At 38.6% G+C, this 27,026-nt stretch overlaps 2 protein-coding genes and 2 long non-coding RNA genes across 4 annotated transcripts; all 4 read left to right on the top strand.

Moving 5' to 3' along the window:
• Positions 1–1,727: 1,727 nt before the first annotated feature.
• Positions 1,728–2,332, top strand: LOC119915796. Its single transcript, XR_005447003.1, has 3 exons — positions 1,728–1,766; positions 1,895–1,945; positions 2,280–2,332. It is a non-coding gene; the product is annotated as an uncharacterized LOC119915796 (long non-coding RNA).
• Positions 2,333–3,274: 942 nt separating this feature from the next.
• Positions 3,275–4,077, top strand: LOC119915536. Its single transcript, XR_005446966.1, has 4 exons — positions 3,275–3,326; positions 3,436–3,486; positions 3,663–3,713; positions 4,030–4,077. It is a non-coding gene; the product is annotated as an uncharacterized LOC119915536 (long non-coding RNA).
• Positions 4,078–4,212: 135 nt separating this feature from the next.
• Positions 4,213–23,090, top strand: cmn (calymmin). Its single transcript, XM_038736554.1, has 47 exons — positions 4,213–4,225; positions 4,370–4,420; positions 4,528–4,578; positions 5,364–5,414; positions 5,530–5,580; positions 5,741–5,791; positions 6,108–6,143; positions 6,236–6,286; positions 6,879–6,929; positions 7,279–7,329; positions 7,447–7,506; positions 7,587–7,649; positions 7,726–7,773; positions 7,860–7,940; positions 8,336–8,377; positions 8,472–8,513; positions 8,601–8,648; positions 9,976–10,041; positions 10,434–10,487; positions 10,933–10,983; positions 11,082–11,537; positions 13,918–13,974; positions 14,609–14,662; positions 15,010–15,054; positions 15,353–15,412; positions 15,799–15,852; positions 15,952–15,990; positions 16,094–16,141; positions 16,250–16,288; positions 16,413–16,457; positions 16,549–16,587; positions 16,714–16,770; positions 17,739–17,807; positions 17,999–18,067; positions 18,249–18,314; positions 18,430–18,477; positions 19,113–19,184; positions 19,317–19,388; positions 19,956–20,015; positions 20,116–20,187; positions 20,283–20,351; positions 20,447–20,509; positions 20,596–20,661; positions 20,744–20,782; positions 20,924–21,226; positions 22,492–22,548; positions 22,642–23,090. Exons 1-47 carry the CDS (start codon positions 4,213–4,215, stop codon positions 22,644–22,646), a joined length of 3,135 nt encoding a protein of 1,044 aa, XP_038592482.1. The 3' UTR covers positions 22,647–23,090.
• Positions 23,091–23,411: 321 nt separating this feature from the next.
• On the top strand, positions 23,412–27,024 carry LOC119915535 (progestin and adipoQ receptor family member 4). Its single transcript, XM_038735091.1, has 3 exons — positions 23,412–23,825; positions 24,892–25,110; positions 26,264–27,024. Exons 1-3 carry the CDS (start codon positions 23,660–23,662, stop codon positions 26,695–26,697), a joined length of 819 nt encoding a protein of 272 aa, XP_038591019.1. The 5' UTR covers positions 23,412–23,659; the 3' UTR covers positions 26,698–27,024.
• The last annotated feature ends 2 nt before the right edge of the window (positions 27,025–27,026 follow it).

The following is a 27,026-nucleotide window of genomic DNA, read 5'->3' as shown; positions in this document are numbered from 1 at the left end:
TGGTACTGCCCTAGAATGGTTTTCATCCTACCTGTCAAATAGGAAGTTTTGCGTGTCTGTAAACAACTATGTCTCTTCGTTCTGTCCAGTTAAATATGGTGTGCCTCAGGGGTCGGTCTTAGGACCCATTTTGTTTTCCTTGTATCTACTTCCCCTTGGACATATTATCCATAAACATGGCATTTCTTTTCATATTTATGCTGATGACACACAAATATACTTGCCCGTCAGATCCACAGATCCTGGAATGCTGAGTTCACTTAACAACTGCCTTTGTGAAGTTAAAAAATGGATGTCAAAAAATTTCCTCCAGCTGAACTCAGACAAAACAGAAATCCTGGTCATCGGGTCCCAGCAGATGGCAGATCAAATACTGCCATCTGCTGGTTCCCTAGTAAATCACATTAAGCCTGTGGCAAAGAACCTTGGTGTTTGGTTTGATAGTAATTTAAATTTCGAGCAGCACACCACAAATCTATTTTAACTTTTAAGGACACCGAGACCATTTTACACGCCTTCGTCTCATCACGCCTGGATTATTGCAACAGCCTTTTCACCTGTTTAACCCAAAAATCTATTGATCTACTCCAGACTGTCCAGAACTCAGCTGCCAGGCTTTTAACCAGAACAAAGAAATATGACCACATTACTCCTATTTTAGCTTCATTACACTGGCTCCCAGTATGTTTTAGAATTGACTTTAAAATTCTATTGATCACTTTTAAAGCTCTTCATGGCCTCTCGCCTTGTTATATTTCTGACCTTTTAGTCCCATACGCCATAGTACCAGCATGTACCTTGAGATCCTCTGGCAGAGGTCTGTTGTCTGTTCCAGAGTCTCGACTGAAAACTAAAGGGGACAGAGTGTTTGCTGTCAGGGCCCCGAGGCTCTGGAACAGCCTGCCCGAGGAAATCAGGTCGGCTGAGTCAGTGAACTCTTTTAAGTCCCTTCTTAAAACATACTTTTATAGGAGAGCTTTTCCTGATCTTATTTGACTTTATTTTATCCCTTTTATTTTATTGTATTTTACTAATTTTATATTAATTTTTCATGCTCTTATCTTGTTTTTTTTCTTTCTTTTTTTTTTTTTGTATTATTCTTTACACTTGTTAAAGCACTTTGTAACTTGTTTTTGAAAAGTGCTCTACAAATAAGGATTATTATTATTATTATAATAAATGTGCTGTGTTTAAAGGTTATGGTCCTGCATCTGGAGTATCCAATGGACACGGGCCACAACCTAATGGTAAACCCAACACATTCTGCTCACTTTTAAACACCTGAAACATGGAAATTATTGCATTTGTGGGATTTCCACACAAGCCAAAACGTTTGTTTACAACTGTCGTGTGGATTTTTCTAGGAAAGAAACCTCAGAACGGTGGAGGTATAGGAAGAATGCTGATGCCATCAAAAGGTAAATTAACAGCAAATTTCTCCAGCCATTCCTCTGTTCCTGAGAGTATTTTGTTATTAATAATGTCTTTCTAAGGTGTGGGTCAAGCAATGGGTGCGCAAAATGGATATGGTGGATACCCCACAAAAGGCATAGGTTAGTGATTACAGAATGTTTGCAAAACACACACGCAAATTATACACTTTTGGCCAGCAGTTGGTGTTTCAAATGGAGCTAAATCTAATGGTAAATGTGTTTCAAGTCCAAATTTAAAGCTTATTCTAACTACACACAACCATTTCCCACCATTTATCTAATCTATTTAAGGCTATGGTGCTGCTGGTTCCACCAATAAAGGAGGGACGAAAGGTAAGTTTGCCATGTACCTGCTTAAACAAAATCACAAAAGTCACTTGTCACTCTGTAAAAGCTTTAGTTAGTGGATATATATAACTATGCTGGATCTTTTGGTTATGTTTTCCATCTTGTTTTTTAAGGCTATGGAGCCACAGCTGGTGTAATCAATGGACAAGGTGGCAAACCACAGGGTAGGTGCTCTACAGCAACCACGATTTTCAGCTTCTGTTTTACCACTAAACTAACGCTCAACCTGTAGGCTTAAAAAGTGGATGTTAAAAGTTTGCTTCCTCTTTCATGAATGGTGAACAGTTTTTACGACATCCAAAGATACGATTAAAATATTCCCAAATATATCTGCATGAACTGCTTCTGGTGGAGCTTCAGAGCTTATCTTCAGTTATCTCAAGAATCACTGTTTTCCAACCAATGAAAGGCATCGGTATAAAACACGTCTTCTCGCTCTCGCTCACACACATACACTAAGCAACAAAAAGTTCAAGTTAAATTGTCTTTATTTTGCAGGCTACGGAGCACAAGCTGGAGGATATGATGGACAAGGAACTAAAGGCAATGGTATTTTAGATGTGATGATGGGGTTGATTTGTATGATTAATATGCTATTATCTTTTGTTGGTTTTTACAGCTTTTAAAAGAACTTTTTGTGTTGTATGTGTTTGTAGGTTATGGCGCTGCTGCTGCTGCACATAAAGGACTTGGAACAAAAGGCAATGGTAGGGTAGCTCCTACAGCACTGTTTTTAAAATGTCTGTGTTTATTGATTGGATGTTAATAATAAAATCTGGTTGTACAGTATATACATACCTTAAGAGTGTTGTGGGAAAAACCGTGATGAACACAGTAAAGACTTTAAAAGATTCATAATAAAGTAAGAAGAAGGAATTTGAACATAAAAAGTGATGTGCTTGTGACACTGGGTTAAAAGGAGACAGTTGATAGTATCCAAAGCCACACTTAAGTCTAAAAGGATTTGAGTTTTAAAGTTTCAACACAAGCAAGCAGGTATTTGTTGTTTTAAAAGCACTGCACCATCCATAAATTTAAACCCTAACTGAAATGATTTGATGGTGTTTGTCAAGCTACAGAAGGACCTTGAACTGATCTTGTAGTGGCAGCAACATGTTGCAGTGAGTCGATTCATTAAATTCCTCTTTATGCTAGGCTATGGTGCTGGATCCTGTGTGGACATGGGAGCAATACCAATCATAATGTCTGCAAAAACTGAACTTTAAAACACATTGTTAAATAAATATAAGCTAACCATAGGTTAAAAAGTAAATGTTAAAAGTTGGTAGTTTTCCTCATTAACGAATGACAGAAGTTTCAGCACTGAGAAAAAGCATTAAAAAAAATTCTGAAAGCACTCCAGCATCCCAAAATACAATTAAAATATATTACCATTGAGCCCTGTAAATGCATCTCTCCACTAATTTGCATCTATTGCAATTTAACTTGCTGATTATTCGCTGTAATATAGTCACATTGTGGTCTTTGTTGCAGGATATGGTGTTCAAGCCGGCCCAACCAATGGACAACAAATGAAAGGCAACGGTATGAAACACATCTTCTCACTGAGGACACTCTTTCTCTCTCACACGCACACACACACACACACACTGAGCAACAACAACATTCAATTTAAATTTTCTGTATTTTGCAGGCTACGGAGCACAAGCTGGCGGATATGGCGGACAAGGAACTAAAGGCAATGGTATTTTAGATGTGGTGATGGGGTTGATTTGATATACATACGTGTTACATTTAAAAAAAAGAAAGATTAAATATAGTATGATAGAAATGCTATTAACTTTCATTGCTATTTATCGTTTTGAAAAGAAAAAAGATAAGTAGAGATGGAAAACATTTTTGTGTTGTATGTGTTTGTAGGTTATGGCGCTGCTGCTGCTGCACATAAAGGACTTGGAACAAAAGGCAACGGTAGGGTAGCTCCTACAGCACTGTTTTTAAAATGTCTGTGTTTGTATTATTAACATCCAATCAACAATCTGGTTGTACAGAAACCACTCCAGCATCCCAAAATATGATTAATAAATAAACATGTAATAAATACATTAATGGCAAAATATATCGCCACAGAGCCCTGTAAGTTATTCTGAAGAACCCAGGTGCAATGGGGTTGCACAGGTGATGAACCGCTGTAGATTTTTTTTCTGATGTGTACTCAGTGTTCTGTATCAGAATCACTGTTTTCCACTAACTTCTCCAATTTTTATATGCATTGTTTGTAATCCAGGAGGAAATCCGGCAGTTTTACCTAATGGAAACGGAGGTACATCGAATGGTAGATGTTAATGCATCTCTCCACTAGTTTGCATCTATTGCAATTTAACTTGCTGATTATTCGCTGTAATATAGTCACATTGTGGTCTTTGTTGCAGGATATGGTGTTCAAGCCGGCCCAACCAACGGACAACAAATGAAAGGCAACGGTATGAAACACATCTTCTCACTGAGGACACTCTTTCTCTCTCTCACACACACACACACACACACACACACACACACACACACACACATACACACACATACACTAAGCAACAAAAAGTTCAAGTTAAATTGTCTTTATTTTGCAGGCTACGGAGCACAAGCTGGAGGATATGATGGACAAGGAACTAAAGGCAATGGTATTTTAGATGTGATGATGGGGTTGATTTGTATGATTAATATGCTATTATCTTTTGTTGGTTTTTACAGCTTTTAAAAGAACTTTTCGTGTTGTATGTGTTTGTAGGTTATGGTGCTGCTGCTGCTGCACATAAAGGACTTGGAACAAAAGGCAATGGTAGGGTAGCTCCTACAGCACTGTTTTTAAAATGTCTGTGTTTATTGATTGGATGTTAATAATAAAATCTGGTTGTACAGTATATACATACCTTAAGAGTGTTGTGGGAAAAACCGTGATGAACACAGTAAAGACTTTAAAAGATTCATAATAAAGTAAGAAGAAGGAATTTGAACATAAAAAGTGATGTGCTTGTGACACTGGGTTAAAAGGAGACAGTTGATAGTATCCAAAGCCACACTTAAGTCTAAAAGGATTTGAGTTTTAAAGTTTCAACACATGCAAGCAGGTATTTGTTGTTTTAAAAGCTCTGCACCATCCATAAATTTAAACCCTAACTGAAATGATTGATGGTGTTTGTCAAGCTACAGAAGGACCTTGAACTGATCTTGTAGTGGCAGCAACATGTTGCAGTGAGTCGATTCATTAAATTCCTCTTTATGCTAGGCTATGGTGCTGGATCCTGTGTGGACATGGGAGCAATACCAATCATAATGTCTGCAAAAACTGAACTTTAAAACACATTGTTAAATAAATATAAGCTAACCATAGGTTAAAAAGTAAATGTTAAAAGTTGGTAGTTTTCCTCATTAACAAATGACGGAAGTTTCAGCACTGAGAAAAGGCATTAAAAAAATTCTGAAAGCACTCCAGCATCCCAAAATACAATTAAAATATATTACCATTGAGCCCTGTAAATGCATCTCTCCACTAGTTTGCATCTATTGCAATTTAACTTGCTGATTATTCGCTGTAATATAGTCACATTGTGGTCTTTGTTGCAGGATATGGTGTCCAAGCCGGCCCAACCAACGGACAACAAATGAAAGGCAACGGTATGAAACACATCTTCTCACTGAGGACACTCTTTCTCTCTCACACGCACACACACACACACACACACACACTGAGCAACAACAACATTCAATTTAAATTTTCTGTATTTTGCAGGCTACGGAGCACAAGCTGGCGGATATGGCGGACAAGGAACTAAAGGCAATGGTATTTTAGATGTGGTGATGGGGTTGATTTGATATACATACGTGTTACATTTTAAAAAAAGAAAGATTAAATATAGTATGATAGAAATGCTATTAACTTTCATTGCTTTTTACTGTTTAAGTAGAGATGGAAAATGTTTTCGTGTTGTATGTGTTTGTAGGTTATGGCGCTGCTGCTGCTGCACATAAAGGACTTGGAACAAAAGGCAACGGTAGGGTAGCTCCTACAGCACTGTTTTTAAAATGTCTGTGTTTGTATTATTAACATCCAATCAACAATCTGGTTGTACAGAAACCACTCCAGCATCCCAAAATATGATTAATAAATAAACATGTAATAAATACATTAATGGCAAAATATATCGCCACAGAGCCCTGTAAGTTATTCTGAAGAACCCAGGTGCAATGGGGTTGCACAGGTGATGAACCGCTGTAGATTTTTTTTCTGATGTGTACTCAGTGTTCTGTATCAGAATCACTGTTTTCCACTAACTTCTCCAATTTTTATATGCATTGTTTGTAATCCAGGAGGAAATCCAGCAATATTGCCCATTGGAAACGGCGGTACGTTGAATGGTAGATTGTACATGCATCTCTCCATCATTTTGCATCCATTGCAATTTAACTTACTGATCGCACTGTGATGTTTGCTGCAGGATATGGTGTTCAAGCCGGCCCAACCAACGGACAACAAATGAAAGGCAACGGTATGAAAAACGTCTTCTCACTGAGGACTCTCATACACTGAGCAACAAAAATATTATATAATTTTATATGATTGTAATTTTAAAATATTGTATAATTTAATCATTTCCAGGTTATGGAGCTCCTGCTGCTGTAGCTCCAAATGGAAATGGTGTCTAGTAATAGTAGTAGTAATCATTTTGTGAGGACAGACAGTATGCTGTATGCACATTATATTAGTGCTGGAAATGTTTTAGGTCATTTTACGGTAGTGCTACATTTCCAAAAACTGCAGCTGACCAAAAGACAAAGTGGTAAATTCCCAGTTAGGGCTGCAACTAACAGTTCATTCATCTATTGTTTTTCTGACCCATAAATGATTCACTTAGTTTGACAAAATATTTATTAAAATTTGAAAATGTCCATCACTTGTACCACATCCCAAAGTAATGTCTCAAAATGACAAAAGATCTTGAAGATGCCATTTTTATATATTTTCACCTGCTGTCAAAACCAGTGACGGTCAGTTTAATGGTCATCTAATAAAGCCATGTATTTTATTAGGTTTAAAAGAAAGGATGAGTAGGGATGTGTTTGTGTTGTATGTGTTTGTAGGTCATGGCGTTGCTGCTGCTGCACATAAAGGACCTGGAACAAAAGGCAACGGTAGGGTAACTCCTACAGCACTGTTTTCTCAAACTCAAACAGTTAATTTGACCAAGTTAAAATGACTAAACATTGGTGCACAGACAGTGACATTCTTGTGACACTGGATTAATATGAGACAGTTGATAATATCCAAAGCAGTCATCGTCCAGATCACACATCATGCTAATTGGCTCTCACCTAACATCAAATGAAGTGGTTTTGATTAAAGTGTGATAGGCTATGGTGCTGGATCTGGTGTATCTAATGGACAAGGGGGCAAAAACAAAGGAATTGTCTGCCAAAATTGAACTGAACACATATTTAAATAAATGAAATGTGTAAATAGACTGCAATCATCGTTCTATAGGTCAAGGAGCCGCAGTTTGGCCATCCAGCAGCAAAGGGCCAAGACCGAATGGTAAGAGGTGTAAAGTGGTTATGTTGGAATGGGCAATATGATACTTTTTGAATTTATGCAACACAAAATATATTTGTCTACATACTTATGTAACGTAAGAATGTCTCTCTTTAACAGGACAAGAGGAAGCTGGAAGTAAACCTATGAAAGGATATGGCCGACCACCTTACGGGGCAGGTAACTCATCTTCTGCCACCAGGTAATCCTAATATTCACTTTGACACAACATTGATACATATGTACTTCTGGGATTTAAGGTCCAGGTGTGGGGATGGGAGCCTCCAGAGGTCTGGGAGTACCTCAGCTTGCCAGGAACCAAGGTAAGTGAAGGTCATGACACGGTACTGAAGCCGCCATCTAATACACCAGTAATAATGTGTTTATTTGTTCTTCCAGCATATGGCCGTAATGGTCATAATGGTTATGGTGCTCAACCCATGGGAGGTGAGTAATACAAAGGTCAGTCCATACTGACATGACTAAAAATTAAATGCTAATATTCGATATATATGTGTTTACCATATTTAAAGGTTACAATGGTGGTTATGGCAGTGCTGGTTTGGGTCTAGGACCTCGGTATAGAAATGGAGGAATGAAGGGACCAAAGCAAGGTAGGAATATCCCTACTGTCAATGTTTTGACAAATGCTTTTAGATTATTAATAATTCCACAAACCGTTTTGACAGTTGTTAAAATTTCTGGCTATGGTGCTGCAGCTGGTGTACGTAACGGACAAGGTGCAAAACCCAATGCTAAACATATAAATAAAATATCCAACACTATATATCACATCCACTGTTACCCTTTTACCTGGTGAGCTATGAACACCATTGTTGTTGTTTGTTAATCACTGTTGTAAAAAAACGATTCAAAGCAATATCCATCTTTCCATCATCTGTGGATCTTCTTGTGTGTAGCACAGGCAAAGTTGTCAATATACCTCAAACAACATCTCAAATAAAATCAGCAAAACTGATTTAGTTTTACGCTGATATATTCCTTTTAGGGTATGGCAATATTCCAAGTGGGTATGGTTCCAAACCCAATGGTAAGACAATATATTTATGATTCAAAATACTGTTTTATTGTCATGACATCTCAAGCAGAATATAAAGTGATTTGCTTCCATGAATGTGTTACAGGAAATGGAGCCACCAGAGGAGGTGCAATGAGACCCCAACCAGGTAATACTTGTATACAACAATGTGGTTTTAAACACAGTGACGAGTTTAAATATGATATTGATGTTTTGTAATTTGTTCAATCTCAAGGTTATGGAAATGGAGCTGTTCCCAATGGATATGGAGCTAAACCCAATGGTAACTGATCATATTCCGTGTTAAGGTGTTCTATATGTATATTACTCATGTAGATAAACATTTCAGTGGGATGGTATACACTACTCAAAAAAATGCTAACACTAAAATAACACATCCTGGATCTGAATGAATGAAATAATGTCATTAAATACTCCTTTCTTTACATAGTTGAATGTGCTGACAACAAAATCACTCAAAAATTATCAATGGAAATCAAATTTATCAACCCATGGAGGTCTGGATTTGGAGTCACACTCAAAATCAGTGTCAAGTGGAAAACCACACTACAGGCCGATCCAACTTTGATGTAATGTCCTTAAAACAAGTCAAAATGAGACTCAGTAGTGTGTGTGGCCTCCACGTGCCTGTATGACCTCCCTACAACGCCTGGACATGCTCCTGATGAGGTGGCGGATGGTCTCCTGAGGGATCTCCTCCCAGACCTGGACTAAAGCATCAGCCAACTCCTGGACAGTCTGTGGTGCAACATGGCGTTGGTAGATGGAGCGAGACATGATGTCCCAGATGTGCTCAATTGGATTCAGGTCTGGGGAACGGGAGGGCCAGTCCATAGCATTAGTGCCTTCGTCTTGCAGGAACTGCTGACACACTCCAGCCACATGAAGTCTAGCATTGTCTTGCATTAGGAGGAACCCAGGGCCAACCGCACCAGCATATGAACTCACAAGGGGTCTGAGGATCTCATCTCAGTACCTAATGGCAGTCAGGCTAACTCTGGCGAGCACATGGAGGGCTGTGCGGCCCCCCAAAGAAATGCCACCCCACACCATTACTGAGCCAGCGCCAAACCGGTCATGCTGGAGAATGTTGCAGGCAGCAGAACGTTCTCCACGGCGTCTCCAGACTGTCACATGTGCTCAGTGTGACCTGTTTCATATGTGAAGAGCACAGGGCGCCAGTGGCGAATTTGCCAATCTGCCATTTTGCAGGGCTCTGGCAGTGCTCCTCCTGCTCCTCCTTGCACAAAGGCGGAGGTAGCGGTCCTGCTGCTGGGTTGTTGCCCTCCTACGGCCTCCTCCACGTCTCCTGATGTACTGGCCTGTCTCCTGGTAGCGCCTCCATGCTCTGGACGCTACGCTGACAGACGCAGCTCCTTTATTGGGGGTGTCTTGCTAATTGCCTATAATTTCCACCTGTTGTCTATTCCATTTGCACAACAGCATGTGAAATTGATTGTCAATCATCGTTGCTTCCTAAGTGGACAGTTTGATTTCACAGGAGTGTGATTGACTTGGAGTTACATTGTGTTGTTTAAGTGTTCCCTTTATTTTTTTGAGTAGTGTATTTATGTTATGTTTGACCACAGGTTATGGAGCAGCAGCCGGAGCGGGAGCTGGTGTTCCCAACATCTATGGAACCAAACCCAATGGTGGTAATGCTGTAATAATAGTTAGAGAGTGTGTTTATATTTCAAAAAGGAAAAAAGCACCTCCTAATGAAAACTAATCATGTGCTTTACATTTAGTTGTGGCATGTCTATGCTGCCCTCTGCTGGACAAAACTGAAATATAATACACCTCTTTACTTTGTTTTCTATATTGTGATTTTGCCCAGGAAAATTCATGTCACAATGAAAAAACAGTTAATTCAGTGATTAAAAACAAAAAGCAAAATAACTGTCCTGTTAACATTTATGCCACAATAAATGCATACATAAAAAGGAAATGCATATAACATTTATTTTCTTGTTTAAGCATTTTAAATCTTTAGTCTTTCCATAATTACCAGCCGTGCTTACTTCCTTTTCCTTCGTTTTCTCTCAAGGTAATGGTATTACAAATGGTGCTGCACTCGGTGGGTATGGAAATAAACTCAATGGTAAGTTCCTGCTATCCAATGTCAGATCAAATTAAATTCAAGAGGAGTTATTTATTAATAAGCTCTGAATGTAATTTGTCAAAGTTAATCAATTGTGGGTCAATTTATCTCTACCCTGAAACAGTGTTATTGTAATTACATTTTGACATTTATGAATCATCGAGGGCCGAGCAAAGACTCAAAACTTGTTGGAGCAGGGTCACCCAGTGAAGGTGCTACAATGTTTAACAGTTCTGAATGATATATGTAACACATGCAATGTTTGTGATATCAAAACTGAACCACCCTCCGCTGTGTCATCACACTAGTGAAAGGAAGGAAGGGAATAATGATTTTATGAGCAAACAAAAAAAGCAGAGACAAAAAGATGCATAGAAACTTTGATTTTGTCTGTTTTCCTTTTTGCATTGAACTGTAAATCATGTCTTTATCAAAATGTTCACAGGCTATGGTGTTACTGCTGGAGTATCTAACGGACAGTTGGCAGCCAATACAGGTAAATGCTCCTGTACATGCATATGTTTTGTGTTAGCTTTATCTCTGATCTTCTATGTTCTTAGTGTTTTTTCATAAAAATCTGGTTTGGGTTTTTAGATTACGGCATGATACCAAATGAGAAGGGTATGAAGGGTGCAGGTGTGTCCTATGAAAAGGGCCTAAAAGGTGGAGTTCTCTCTTCTGAGCAGACGAGTGCAACACCAGAGGAGGGTGTCGTACCTCAACAAGCAATAACTCGAGGTGCAGCACCGGTTGCCCCTGAGCCCACGAGTGGCATCCTGGTTATGGTGACACAAGAGAAATATCAAAAGCTGCCTTCACCTGTGCCTCAAGGAAAAAGCTATAAACAGACACCACTAATCCCTCAGGCTACACCAGAACCAGCACCAGCAATTCCTCAAGCCAGAGACCCAATGCCTGCACCTGAACTCACACCAGAGCCAGCACCCATCGGACCACAGGGCAAGGGTCCAAAGGCAGCCACATCTGGACCTGCACCAGACGTTCCTCAGACTATCCCAGCACAAGAGCCGGCAGTAGTCCTCCCTCAAGGCAAGTACTCTGAACTCTGTACAGTGCTTCTGTAGCGGGAACACCATTTTCCCCGCAGTTTGTGGAATCATTTGTGCCACAATATGACTTACAGCTTTGGTTGTTTGACCTGGAATTACTTTTTTCTACAACAAAATCAAATAATAATTTTAATTATTTTTGAATTGACATTAGTTTAGGTGATTAAAGAGTCACAGACATGTAATCTGATGCAACATACTGAATTTATTTCAAATGTAACAAATAATAACAGCTGTTTTAAGTTGAAACTGACAGCTGACAGCTGTCACTGTCGTATGGCCTTAAATGAAAAAAGCCAGTTGCATTTTACTTACTTTCTCACTTATGTTATTTGTTTTAAGAGGATAATGGGTTTGTATCTCAGGGAATGAAAAAAAAAATGGAATTGGCACCTTTCAAATGCCCTCAGTGAGTATCAATATTCTCTGTATCAGGCGTTGTTCAGTATGTTTTGCACTGTTGTAGTAATAACATTGAAACAAAGTAGCAGAAAGTCACTGTGCTAGTTTCATGTATGTAAAAATGAATTGTGCACTGTACATTTGCAAAAATCATCTGACTCTGCATGGTAGTGGCAGTGTTGCCAAATGTGTACAAATGTGTACAATGCATACATCGATAGCAAATGAAATATATTGTAAGAAAACATTCGGCCTGTGGTTTGGTGTTGAAGGGGATGTGCCGAGATAAAACTTTCCATCATGAAGTTTTGGTAATTTCCACGGTATTAATATTCAAAGATAATAGAGAAAGGCTGTTCTTTTTTTTTTTTTAGTAAACTTTTTAGCAACTTTTAATTGAAAAAAAAAATGTTATGACTACCATAGTTACTTGTAGACAGCAGAGTGTCAGTTTTCAGTCACTTATTTGTCAATTTAATGTTTTACAGTATGGCATTAGTCTATAGTTTATAGTATACACATTTTGTAAATGCAAAGACATTTAATTTGGAGGCTTGTCATGTGTTTTTACATGTGCTTTTTATGTTAGCAGTAGCAGTAATGATTTGCAAACATCTAGCAAAATAAATTGTATACATAAATGTTGATAAAATTTATAACCTTTAGGTTATGTGACTGGAAGTGCTGTTTCTGAACAAAAAAGCGCAGAGGCAGATGTTCCTTTTGGTGTAGACGGCACCAGTGAAGGGGATGCTGCCTCTGAAAGCACCAAACCCCTGAAAACCAAAGCTGTTCCTGCAACAGTGGCAGGTAAAAGCACGGGGAGCATCACCCCTGAAGAAATGGTGGCTGTGGGTGTGCCTGAGGTTGCACCAGAAGAAGCAAACATCAAAAGTCAGCCTGAGGCAGGACCTGACAGGCTCGGGGTCAAAGGTCTCTCTGTAGGAGAGACTTGGGCAATTGGTAAAATAAATCTTCATTTGGATGTGTTTACTAGAGTTGGATTGCATGTGTACATGTTGACTGAAACCTGTGCTTGTCCTAACTCTAAGTCTGTTGCAACATGGTGGACATTATGATCTCTCTAATTGTCTTTCACTGCAAGATATGTGTTGTTTAATGGCTAGGATTCAGTCTAACCTGTAATACTTTGGCAATCTAAATGCATTCTCAATGTCAATTTACAGATTATCTACACCCATCAAGGTGAAGTTTGCTTTAATTTGGCAGGTATAATGACATGTAAAGATGGAGAAATGCCAAGTATGAACTTGAGAGTGAATCCTAGCCAGTGCTCATGATTATAATTGTTTTAGCTTTAAAGATTTTTTTGTAATTTTGTTTCTATGTTGCATGTTCTCTTCAGAGTTTTCTCAGAAAATTATCAATAACTTGTGTTCATATGTGTTTACATCTAATGTTTTCTTGTTAAAACCCTCACCCAACTTTGTCATATTTAAATGTCACTTTTAAATACACTTATTTGCTTTCTTGCTGAGAGATTCTACCACTCTGAAATCTTACCAGTAAATATGAAGCTGGAGCCAGGAGATGGTTAGCTTAGCTTAGTGCAAAGAATGGAAACAAGTGGAAACGCTTTCCCTTTCAGTGTACAGATTAAACAAACAAAATATAATGTTAGTGGTGCGTGTAGGTGGATTTCCCAAAAAAACATTCAGAGCAGGTTGAGAATGAAAAAAATTCAAAATGTTCAGACATAGACTTAAAGTATGAAGTGATTTACTTTGTTGTGTGGTCTTTGTGACACATACATGCTAATATATTTCAATTTGGTGCATTCAGTGCATGAGGTACATTTTAAATTTAAGCCACCGTTGTTATTTTTTTAAATTACCATTGTTGATATGATGTTGCAAGTGTAACACTTTAAGGAGAGATTGTACATTGATCATTCAACACTAAGCCCTGATCTGTCAGCCTGTCCCTCTGATTTTCAGAGAATGGAGGAGGACCTTCGATCTCCAAGGGACAGGGAGCTAAAGCAGCCAAACCTGGTAAACATTTGCCTCTTTTCTTGGAGCAATAAACAATCTGAGAACTGAAGTCCAGCCCCACTTCCAGCATGACATTTGTGTAAAATGTGTAATTGGAGATCCCTTTTCATGTATTGCTATCATCAGCTTACATTTTCTTGTTTTTCCCAAACTTGTAAAATGAATGACATTCCCATCATTCTCAGCTTTCCTTTGTGTTTAATGTTACATAGCTAATAGCAGATCTTAGCATGCTAACATGCTAAATGGGTGAACTTGGTAAGCCAAACATCAGCATGCTAGCATTGTTACGTCAGTAAAATTTAAGCACATTGGCATTTTAACAAAAATAAAATAGTAATTTCTTTATGAGCATTTGACTTCTCCCATGTGTTTTTGAGAGTGTGTCATTTGACAAATGGGAGGTGTCATTTACTAAATCAGAGGTGTTGGCCTAAACAAGACTCCAAATATATGATTAACATGGTGCTAATGGTTTCACTTTGTCCAAACCTAATTTTACAGAAACATTACAAAAAAACTAAGTCTGCTTGTTTGGTGGTTGATTGCTCAGTTGTAGCCTACAGTTAGTGTACATATGTGTTTCTTTTGCTTTGAATATTGCTGGTAATACATGTTTGCATTTGTGTCCTAGACTGTAGACCATCAGGAGTACCAAATGGACAATGGATGAAAATACCTAGACCTGGTAAACAGATGCTTGTATTTTAATACCGGTGATTTGTATAGTTTTCAACAACCATTTGTCAAAATGATTACCGTAGTTTCAATGGTCTAATATGTGCATGTTAAAATGCATGTATTTTTACTTTTACTGCATGTCCAATGTAGTTGTTAGGAATTGAGATCGTTTTTAAGTGGTTCAGTTAAATAATGGAGGGAGCTAAAACTTTACATTAACCCGCTGATTGTCTGTAGCACGTATATAGGCCATAAGCCTGCATTAGCTTGGTCACCACCTTGACTTGAATATAATACAGTCAAAGCAGATGATGAAAACTAAGTGTACACATTGTTTTGTCTCTGTCCTTTAAGGTTATAATGAAGGTGCTGGAGCATCCACTGGCACTAACACAAAAGGTACTTGTACACTTGTGACTCAGTTCATGGCGTAGCACCTGTGTATTTTACATAGATGTAACAATATGTATTGTTCATAGTATTTATTTGATTTGTTTTGAGGTTATGGGGCAGGAGCTGGTGTTCCAAACGGATATGGTGCTAAATCCAACGATAAATCTACTTTATTCTTCATTCTCGGTGTATATGAAATGGTCATAACGGAGCATTTTGCAGTAGAGCCTAATATATATTTGATAATTATGTACTGTACATGCAGAGATTACTGTAGGCCTGACAACATTATTTCATTGTTTAGGAAAGGATGCCAGCAAAGGGGGATTAACAAACGGAGGAGGAGCTAAAGCAAGCAAACCAGGTATGGAGTCTGATAAAACCAGTTTGTCTTGTATAAAACGCAATGCATTTGACAATTTTCCTATTCTCTTGTGCTATCAATGTCAGAACATACTGCTGAGACATTAGCATGATCATCTGCTTCAGACCAAGGTCTGCTTATTTGCACATTTAGTACAGCTCAACTGTGACATAAAATTCATAGCTCATGATATCTTCCCTTTGACCTCACACTGTTAACTAAGGCATGGTCTACGGTTTAAAATTCACAAAGTAAAATCCATAATACTCCAATTATACCATTGAGATTTATAGGGTAATTTCTTAATTTTTACTGTACTTTAATTAATTTTCTATGGTGTGAAGGTAAAGATCTTAATGTCTCAATGATGGTTTGTTTATATAAAGGTTATGAAGCAGGAGGCTATGCTGTCCCTGGACTCAGCAATGGATATGGAGATGGTAATATTTATCGTCAATATAAACATACAGTGAGTAATGTGCTTTTATATTAATTAAAATGTGATTTTCAATGTGCCTTTTTGTGTTTTTTGATTGAAGGCCTTGGATATCCTTATACAGGGAAACCTCAGCAACCTGGTGAGTGTTTTCTCTTTCTCTAGTGAAAACATCTCAAGCTCACAGGGAATAGGAATAATTAAAATTTGTGTAATGTCCTGATAATTGTTCTGAATGCCATTAGGTTACCAAGGAGCGTACCTTGGTGCTGGATATGGACATTCATATGGAGGTGCATTTTTAAAGCAATTTGTTTTAATTCAGCTTTTAAGTAGAGCTACAGCTACAGTAGCTTAGTACAGTCTTTTGAGTTTTACTTAAATTCTGCCATTTTTCTCAGGAAATACAGGCCTGGGTGAAACAAGCAAGTCCAAATCAGGTATGCTTTAATGTTTACACTAATTGAATCCATTGGTAGATGATATATTTCCATAGTTGCTGCTGTGTTATTGCAGACCAATTAGCTTGGATCACTGAGGTAGTTTATGATGTGATTTCTGCAGGGAATGGAAATGGCTATAGTGCTGGTGTACAGCCGGACTATGCAAGTAAGCTCCATTATATGAAACTTTATTCAGCAACAATTTAATTTTGTGTGATTTACTGTAAAAGTCAACATTTCTCTTTTTTTCCTCCTAGGTTTTGGCCAAGGTGGATCCGCTGCTAATGGCAAATCAGGTATGATATAGGTGGCAAGTGACACAATTAAAGAGAAATAAAACAAAAGGGTGAAGTAAATTAGAATAACAATACATGGATCATGAAAATAATCCATTACTGTCCAATTTACTGTTGATTCTACAGGTGGCGCCAGACAGATTCCTTACAATGGAGCTCCAGTGGTTCCCGTGGGACTAGATGGTAAGACCTGCTATCTTATAAAAACACTAGTTAAGCATGTATGAACATTAAGTTTTAAACAGTGGGCAGCATGATCCACAGTGAAACAAACACTTGCAAACAGTAAAACTCTTATTGGTACTGGGATTCTGATTCTGACATTGCTCACGATGTGCTTACTCATACAAAAATACAAAATCACTTTAATAAAAAATAATATAAAATCAGACACAGACTTCAGTGTAGACAACATAAATATACACACTATGAACAAAAACAATATAGACATTGACAAATAGAGCAGTGAGCAGAGAAGGAGTATGTACATGTCGGAGGTGGATGTGATATACAGGTACATATACATGCATACATGTACACAGTACAATGAAGCATAGTGCAAAGGATGCTGGAATAAATAAGTATTTTGTGCAGGAGTAATGACTTGAGGTAGGTGGATTGGTATACAGTATCTACAATATGACAATATAACAGTATGAACAGCACTGAAATAGAGAATGGTGAATAAATAAGTGTTAGCCAGTAAACAGGTGGCTGATTAGAGAAAGAGTTACTGGGTTATTGCACAGGAATTGTTCCTGACACCGTGAGTCAAAAATCAGCTGTTCATCAGAGTGATGGCTTGTGGGAAGAAACTGATTGTGCTGAAATAAAAAGGAAACACAACAGTAGCTGAAATCCAAAATGCTGATATGCACAACATTTTGAGCTCAGTGCTGTTCCTCAGGCAGCATTGTATCATTTCAGTTTATTTTGTGCATCTAAAGCATCAATTAAAGGGTTTTTTTCACTCTTTGCCATTGAGGAGCTTTCTGACTTTTCTAACTCATACAATTTATTGTCACACCATCTCAATGTCTCAGGACCAGGTCTGTCAGTGAATACTAATGTGCATGTTAGTAGCATATTTATCTCAAGGTGTAAAAGTCAATAGATATGATAACCAAACCATTTCCTGTGTACTCATGCAGGTGTGAGCCAGTTTGAACCTCAGTCTGCTGGCCTTGCTCCAAATGGAAAACTGAGCAGCATGTATGGTGGTGTGTATAACTTTATTTCTGTCAAACCTTTATTACCACAAGAAACCTCAGTGTCATTTTAGGAGAGCCCTGTTTACAAAATCACCTCAAAAAATAATTATTGAACATGCCACTGTATAGCATAACATGAACTTAAGTTTTTTTTTTTTAAATGCAACACATTAGAGGCAAAACTTTCTCCAATGTTACAGGAATGGGCGACTTGCCTTTTGGCGGTCAGCCGCTGGGAATGGGCTCAGAGAAATTGAACACCAAGTACGGTGAGTGCTTGTTGGTGGTATTCTATCACTCCACTATCATGAAGATTGGAAAGAAAGAGGGAGTTTAATTTATAGCTGCATGAGTTTAAAGCAAAGTGATGTGCATACCTTAAAATTCTCAAAGAAAGTTTCTCATTATTTGTGTGCCAACTGACATCATAATCTGCTCACTCTGATTTAGGCATTGGTGGGTTGCAATTTGGTGGACAACCCCTCAGTACAGGGACTAATGGCGCAGGACATTATGGTATGTGTATGTTATGTTATTATTGTATTACTGTCCTTTTAGACTGTTAATGTTGACACTGCATGTAGGTCTTGAGTCCATGTGTGTCCCAACTATTGGTCTCAATTCTGTCCAGGATATGGTGGAAGCCCCTATGGTGACAGCAAATCATCTAGAAAATATGGTGAGTCATTAGACTTGGGCAGTCATGAAAACAAGTTGCATCTCAGAATGTGCACTACTTTTAGTACCTTTTTTAGTGTGTTTGTATTTGCGTCTTAAGTGAGAATCAAACCAACTAATCCTGGCATGTTGATACATTGCTCCATACACTGAGCTACAAAGGTTTTATATCTAACTTCAGATATTAATGATGATATTAATTCAAAATACTTGCAGGTGGTCATGGTGCCGGCAGAGGAGTAATATATGCACATCCACAGCAGTGCTGTCATAGGAGCAGCATTGCTCCAATGAAGATAGTTTATTTCTGTTTACCATTTTTATAATTTCCTTCAGATTAATGTATATTGTCTGCTATGTTGCAGAAGGGAGTTAAAAACTCAATTTCACTCTATAACCTGTTGTATTGTGACAAAATAAATCTATCTTCCTACCTACCTACATGATCACGGGACAAGCTTTTTGCTGTGGCTAATAGTTTGTCTTCACTGTAGCCAGATGAGAAATGCAGACACTGATAGGCTGATTAAATTAAACCCACTATCTACACTTGACTGTGAAAAGGCTTCGTATGATCGTCCATTTTGAGAGGTCGTGAGATCACTTTTAAACTGTTTTCCCTCCGCCTCTGCTCAGGATATGGTGGTTTCCCCACTGGTGGGCTGCTTCTTGGTCTTGGCAAAAATGGAAATACAGCTGGCAAATATGGTGAATAAATACCTTTGGTATCTCTTGCTGTGATTTGCTTGATACACACACAAAATCATTGTCCTGTAAAAGTTTGCCCCTTTAACTTTGTGTTATTTCTCTTCTTCCTCTTTTTCTCCATGTCTTCTACAGGTTATGGAAGAATGCCTTATGAAGCTCAGCCAGCTGGACTGGGCCCTGAAGCCAAATCTACTGGCACGTATGGTAAAAACTTTAATGGAAATGTTTGATATTTTGGGAAATTCTCTTATTAACTTTCTGGTATGGTAAATATGAAGCTACCGCCAGCAGCCAGCTAATTTAGCTTAGCAGAAAGAGTGAAAACTGGGAGAAACAACTAGTCTGGCTCTGTCCAAAGGGATCGAAATCCGCCTACAGCAGCTCTTAAGCTCACTAAATAACACTTAACTTTTTTTTTTTTTAACTTGTTTCTTATGTACAAAAACCTGATGTAAAAAACTTTTACGGGGGGCTATGCACTCGACTATTTCGTGGTTGGAGCCCCTTTTCTGGCAACCAGTAGAGACTCCAGGAAGTTACTTCTCTCAATCAAAAATATTTCAGCGAATGGTTGTGTTTACAGTCTTTATGTTAAGCTAAGTTAGCCAATTGCTGGCAGTAGCTTCCTATTTAGCATACAGATATGAGAATGGTATACCTCCCAAAATGTCTGTTTTGTAGACAGACATACTCAAGCCAGTGAACACAGCATGTATGCATTTAACATTTTATCTTGTTGTTTTATTTATTTAATTACATATTTTCTTTCAGATCTTGCCGGGTCACCATATCAGCCTGAACCTCTTGGACTTGCACAGAATGGCAAATATGGTGAGATTCAGCTAACATGACTGCTGCTTTGTTAATTTCATTTATTTGTTTGTTTATTGTTGGTTTAATTGTCATCTCTATGTGGTTGCCACCTGCTAAGGTGGTGGTGACGTTCCCTATGCACCACAAGCTCTTGGTTTTGGGAGTGAAGCAAAATCTTCTGGGATATATGGTACAGTGCAACCTTTTATGTGTTCTTTTCATAACAATTATTCTTTTCCTTTTTCTACATGTTTACTAAATGGTTTCACATTAATCTCTCAACAGATAACCATGGACGATTCCAATCCCAGCCTCTTGAATCTGTATCTGAAGGCAGAGCTGGTGGAGAATTTGGTATTTTATCATTATTGCTACCAATTATCTGACCAGTTGGGTTAGAAATATACAAATCACACATAATACATTTATGTCTTTTTTACCTTAAACAGATACAGCTGGTTTACCTTATGACCCCTTGCCTCTTGAGCCAGATACAGCTGGAAAATCCTATGGTGCGTCAGGTACAGAGCCTCACAAATATACTGCAGGCCCCAAGCTTTTCTTCTTATCTTATCTTTTTCTTATCTTGATCTCTTAGTGAAGGGAGAAGTACCAACTCCAGCAATTGAAGTCGAAGGCGAGGGGATGCCCATTGATAGATACAGTAAGTTATAGTGTGTATTTCTGCATGGTTGTCTTGTGGCTCCACTGTATTCAGGTAGTTTTTCACTGTTTGTCGCTTTCAGATAACGTGGGCTATATAAATGGACAAGTGAAGCCAGAAGGTAAAACCAGGAAAACTGGTTTCATCCAAACATTTTGATTGCATACATAGTGCAGACAATGACAACATTGAAATCTTACAGTAACACAATACGCTTATTTTACCCTCTATCCTGTCTGCCTTTTCTGCTCTCTCTCCCCAGTTGTTGCATTTCCTGCAGCTCCCACTCACAGCTCCTCCCTGGCCTACCCCTCTGTCCCATCCTACCTGCCTGTGGAGTCCTCCTTCACACCCGATGTGGTGCTGGAAGCAGGAGGTGAGGACCTGTCCGATCCCACGGGCACTGCTAGGCTCGCCTTTGACTCTGCGCCTGCTACAGAAAGGCAGGGTGGGGCTCAAGTGCCTGAAGAACCTGATGATCTGCTTCAGCAGCAGCTGCCACGTCAGATACACATTCAGCAGCATCTCAAACTGCATTTTCATCAACAAGACAAGTCTGGGCGAGGTAAAAGCACTGCTACCTAAATGATCTAGACACCAACAAAGTGTTTAACTGTGTGAATCAGCTAACCTGACCACAGGTAACAAGACTACCGGAACCTCTTAAGCTCATTAAATAAAAATTGTTTAATCCGTCCAAAAACCAAATTGTATGAATGACAAGTGGTTGTACACGCCAGGCTAGCTGTTTCTCCCTGTTTCCAGTCTTTATGTTAAGCTAACAGCCTCCAGCTATTGGGTAAGCATTTCAGCAGAAAACATTAGTTATAGACTCTTAAGCTCTTGGTAATTTGATGAGACAACTGTGAAGATAGCATGCAACACAGAAACAAACCATTGTGGGGTAATCTTTTTTTATAGGGTGGCATTTGGACTTCATAACTTGGGATAAATAAATAGTTGATTTACCTGTATTTTAAAGTTCTATTGTATAAAGGATATATCTAACATTATGAAAAACATATTGCTCGATCTCAGGCACCCATATTGTATTAAATTTACATATATTAACAGCATGTGACATGCAGGACATGTCCACCCTGTTAAGGACTTAGACATAACTGTTTAAAAGTGTTTTCAGGACATGATTGCTACTAAAATTACATTTTTATATAAATCATATGTTCCTCACTCTTATCAGATATTTGTTTTACAATAAAATAATTTTTAAACAGCATAGGCTAGACCCATATTGAGAAAACAAGCACACATTATAAAAAGGGGAACGTATACACAAATATACACTTAATATTTGGTCATTTCAATAAACTATGAAGGAAAAATACCAACATAACAGTGGACAGGGGTCCAACAGGGTGGACAGTAGCTCTACAGAATTTTGTAATCATGACTACTGGCTGGGATTCACTCTCAAGGTAACTCCATCTGCACATGTCATTATACCTGCAGTAGCTATATAGGAAATCCACCTTAAATGTCTGGAAAGTCTGTAAATATTGAAAAAGCCAATTTAGCAATAGCCAGGCTAGCCATTTCCCCCCGCTTCCACTCTTCCACTATGTTCTTAAAGCTTCATATTTTACAAACAAGAGTGGTATCAATCGTCTCATTAAGCTCTCGGCAAGAAAGTAAATATGTGTATTTCCCAAAAATTTAACTATTCCTTTAAGTTAACCATGCCAAACATTAAAATCTGGGCAGAGGTGGTATGTGATTTGAAATAATATGTAATGTGATGTATAAAAGTGTATGTTATGTATAAAAGTTGTTTAAATTTGTTTTTCCATTGTTTCTTTTCCGTATCTTCAGGAGCAAAGAATGGCAAATATGATGTGAATGGCTTCTTTGGAAATAGTGGCTATCAAGGTTAAAAAAATAAATAAATACATAATTTTCAGTTTGCTGTATTTGTCTTAACCACCCCACTCATCTTTGTACTGCATTCTTTTCTCCGCACAGGTTAACACTGCTGACAACGACAAGTATAATCTTCATTTCTGCCGTTGTATATTATTTTTGACTGTTCACTATTTTTATAATTTACTTCTGTCTAAAAGTGATGTTTTTTGTGTTTGTAAGTCTAGCGATAAAACAACATTTAAACATTTTGAGTTGTTAGGTTTTCTGTTTATGTATATTTTTAATCTGCCTTACCTTGTCCTGCACTTACTGTTCACTGTACATGCAAACAATTGGTTGCTGGAGTTTGTGTCATGCATACGGTCAGTGTTTTTGATTGAATCAGTCAGTTTTTCTGACGTTATCAACTCTAATTAATCCTGTAAAACGTAATTCAGTCTAATTTATTTTGCATGGGAAAGGGTTTTTTACTACTTGTAGCAATCATGAGTTTATTATTGTACAGTATCTTATTGAATAAAACCATCAATAAACACCAACAGTGGAAACTTGTGCTTCACTTGTTTGTGTTTGTACACATTTAGTATGTTACATAATAGGCAATACCAATTAATATGTTTAAATGGACATGAGGAGGAATTATCAGTGCCAGTGAATCTGTGTCATTAAGGAAAGCAACCACCTCTTAAAGTGTTGTACTCCCCAGATTATCCTGACTGCAGCACAGTTACATATGTACATGAGGAATAGGAACATGCATGTAGTCCAAAATTAGGGAAATGCAGAATCTATCTATATTCAGCACAACGTGAGGTGTGAGGCGGTTATGAGCCTTGACAAGGAGCAGCTGCCATAGTGCACATGGCTTTTTGTGAGGATTGCCCCAGCTTAGGGATAAGAGCCCTTTGCTGATTGGTCATACCGAAAGCATGCCACTTGCCCAGCTCAACAGGTTGCTTGCATGCAATTACACCTGTCCAACGATGGATTTCAAGGAGAAGAATTTCCGGCTGGTCATTGTCATGACCGTGCCACAGTGTGGCCTCTTTTAGGATGTAAATGGTGAGGAAGCTGTACTGTCGACTAAATGTGAGGGCAGCGGCTGTGGGAACTCATCATGGTGCTTTACAAAGGACCGCGGCTGTTGGACTTTGCAAAGACCCCTACACACCTTCAGTTCAACAAATATGTCCTGACAGGTTACCGGCCGGTGTCCACGGCGCAAGAGTGCCTCAGGAGCCTCTTCTACATGCACAATGAACTGGGGAACATTTACACTCATGGTAAGTCCAGAAAATAACTTTCAATTTGCTTTCAATAGCTATTAGTCATCTGTCATTCTGGACAATTGTAAACATGTTTGTAAAGGTGTTTTTTAACAGCATCTGAATTATCTCATTAAAATATATCTTTACAGTTAAAAACACAAAGCAAATGTTTCTTTTCCTTGTATCGATTTAACCCATAAAGGGGGGTCAAACAAAGCAGGTCACTCTCACTCTCACTTATGGCCAGTTACAAGCCTACTTGACAAGGGTGTGTAATGAGGATGTGGGGTATTAGTTTTAATCTGTCCTGGGAATCCCTGGAAATATCCTACGGTTATCTAGGTCTTTAAAGGTGTGAGGTTAGGTGAACCTTTTCATCTGTAAATGGCCATGTGTATGGGCAATGCATCCTGCAGATACAAATGTTTGCTTAGATGGCAAGCAGGTGCAGGATTACAGTATGTTAACATATTTCGTTTGACAAATTCAAACCTGACTGCTGACTGAGTTGTGCAAACAGAAGAAAAGATGAGAATTGAACTGTGCATGAGCTGAAACCCGCACAGCCTTGAACATCCGAAGGCATCGTCTTAACGCTCCATTTTCTCCTTGGTTATCCCATAAGTTCATTAAGACTAAAACTCTTACTAAGGGGAAGTGAAGGGTATTAGCTTCAGAGCGTTAGTCAGGTTTCCCAAAGCATGTAGCCAACAGCCGTACTGTCACATTGTTCTTAGTAAAGAAACAGAGGAACTTCAAACTGTTAAATTCCTCTAATTGCTCTGCCTAAAGTGATATTTAACTGCACCTGCTCGCTATAAAAACAGACGTTATTAACCTCCTACACAGGTACCAGCCTGACAAAGCCTAACTAAAACTTTTGTATATACTGAAGAAATAATTGTCACTATTACAATAAAATACTAAAAGGTAGTGGTTTATAACTAGAGGTCTTTCTAAAGCACTCGCACACATCTGTAGGTTTAAAACATTTGTAGGTTTAAAACATTTCATTTCTTCATTCATATCATCTCTCCTATCCTCTTTCCCTTTCCAACTCCTTATCTTCTGGTCACCACAGGCATCCCCTTTTTCCTTTTCTTGGTGCTGCTGCCTTTTAGTATCCCCTGGATGGAGGTGGACAGTGTCTGGATCTGTGTGGTTCACTACCTGGCTTGCCTCTGTCCCACTGTGGGCTCGGTGGTCTACCATGTGTTCATGAACCATGTGGGAGGAGAACATGTTTATGACACTCTGCTCTCTCTGGACATGTTCGGGGTCTGCTTAGTCAACACCCTGGGTAGGTTGATGATGCTAATTGGCTCTGCTGTCTTCTATCTGAATTCTCCGATTTCTCACTAATCAGATGTTTTCAAGTCTAACAAATTAATCTTAACTCAAGGTCCACTTACTACATTTTTCTGGAGCTTTAAGCCACACCTCACAGTCTTTCTCAGCGTATGGAGATGGCTCAGGTGTCATTACATGCCAACTCAAAATGCCAGATAGAAAAATGCTAGTAAGTGGACCTTGAGTTAGGTTTTGTCAGACTACTATTTTTAAAGTCTGAACTCATCTACGTTTTTGAGTCGTTTGGATCCAAGTCAAGTCTTATGTCTTCATAACCAAATTACAAATGTTTCAACTCTCTCAAATTCTGACCAATAAAATGCCAAGACATCTGAACATTTTCCTTTCAAAGCATCTAAACAAAATAGTTTGACATTTTGAGAAATATGCTTATTCACTTTCTTGGCTCTTTCTTGACTTGGATGAGAAGATCACTACCACTCTCATATCTCACCATTAATTCTGAAGCTGGAGCCAGGGGATGGTTAGACTGGAAACAACAGGAAACAGCTAGCCTGGCCTCTGTCCAAAGGTGAACACCTACCAGCACCTCTAAAGCTCACTAATTAACAAGCTTCTTCTTGTTTTTTTAATCCGTACAAAACACTAAGTGTATATACAACAAATTTGCGTTTTACCGAACTGCTTCTTGGCTGGGAGCAGTGACTTCCCGAGGTCTTGTGGCCAACATTGACAAGCAGCCAGTGCGGGACTCCAAAAAGTCAATGCTTTTGGCCAATAAATAGTCCAGCTTGTTTTTTTGTTTGTTTTAAAAAAAAAAAAAATTATTTTAGACAGAGCAAGGTTAGCGATTTCCCCGTTTCCAGTCTTTATGCTAAGCTAAGCTAATTGGCTGTAAGTCTATAATTACCAGACAGCATTATTGTTTTTTTATTTTCATTATTTCCAGAGAAGGCCCGAAGTTTTAAAGGCTCAATGATTTTAGTCTTATATCAAGTCTCAGTAAAACCGCAAGCCAGTGATTTTAGTGACTCCAGTACAAGTCTCAGGTCTACACTTCTTAAAATAAACCCTGACAACAACCAAGTCGGTAACATCTGACTTAGTTTTAGTGACATTGCTGTCTTTCCTCTTGTCACCAGGAGCACTCCCCATCATCCACATCACCCTTCTTTGCTACCCGGCCATAAGAAGGGCTGCCTTGCTGGCCTACATCCTCCTATCAGCCCACGGCATCTACTATGCCACCACGGCCCGTTCTAACATTCACCGCCTGCGAGCTTTCATCTGGCAGGGCCTGTTCCGCTTCAGCCTCTTCCTGTTCCGGGTGTACGGCAGCGGGGTGGGCAGCCCAAACTCCCTGCGCCTCTTTGTCATCATGGACTGTCTGGCTGTTATAGGAGGGCTGGTCAACATAATCCAGATCCCTGAGCGCTTCATCCCAGGCTTCTTTGACAACTGGGGCAACAGCCACCAGATCATGCATGTCATGGTTATTTGCTCAATTATCTACCTGCACTGGGGCACGCTGGAGGATTTAGACTGGATTAAGACCTACCAGTGTAATGCTGAGTGATACCAGGTGTATCATGTACGCACATGCATGCACTCATTACTAGGCTATGTGCTTTGCTGATAGAAATGAGATTTAGGATTGAATGTGGCAGGTCGAGTAAAAGTATAAAGAAAAGGGAGGCAAGTTGTTTCAAAATGCACTTTAGCATGCTTGCTGCTGAAATTCTTCACAAGGAACGTTTGCAATTAATTACCACTATATGAAAGTGAAAATCCTGAGCATACTTGATATTTAGTGCAGTAGTTTGGGGTCATATTACCCATAACCAAAATTGTTTTTAAATAAAAAATTTAATAAATGTAATAAATTATATATTTTTATATCTTCCT

The sequence above is a fragment of the Micropterus salmoides genome, unplaced genomic scaffold (genome assembly GCF_014851395.1).
Source record: "Micropterus salmoides isolate LMB-PRFRI ecotype aquatic unplaced genomic scaffold, ASM1485139v1 Ms_hic_scaffold_21, whole genome shotgun sequence".
Classification (NCBI taxonomy): Eukaryota; Metazoa; Chordata; class Actinopteri; order Centrarchiformes; family Centrarchidae; genus Micropterus; species Micropterus salmoides.
Note: the sequence above shows the minus strand (reverse complement) of the source record. Positions and strands in the feature narration are given on the sequence as shown.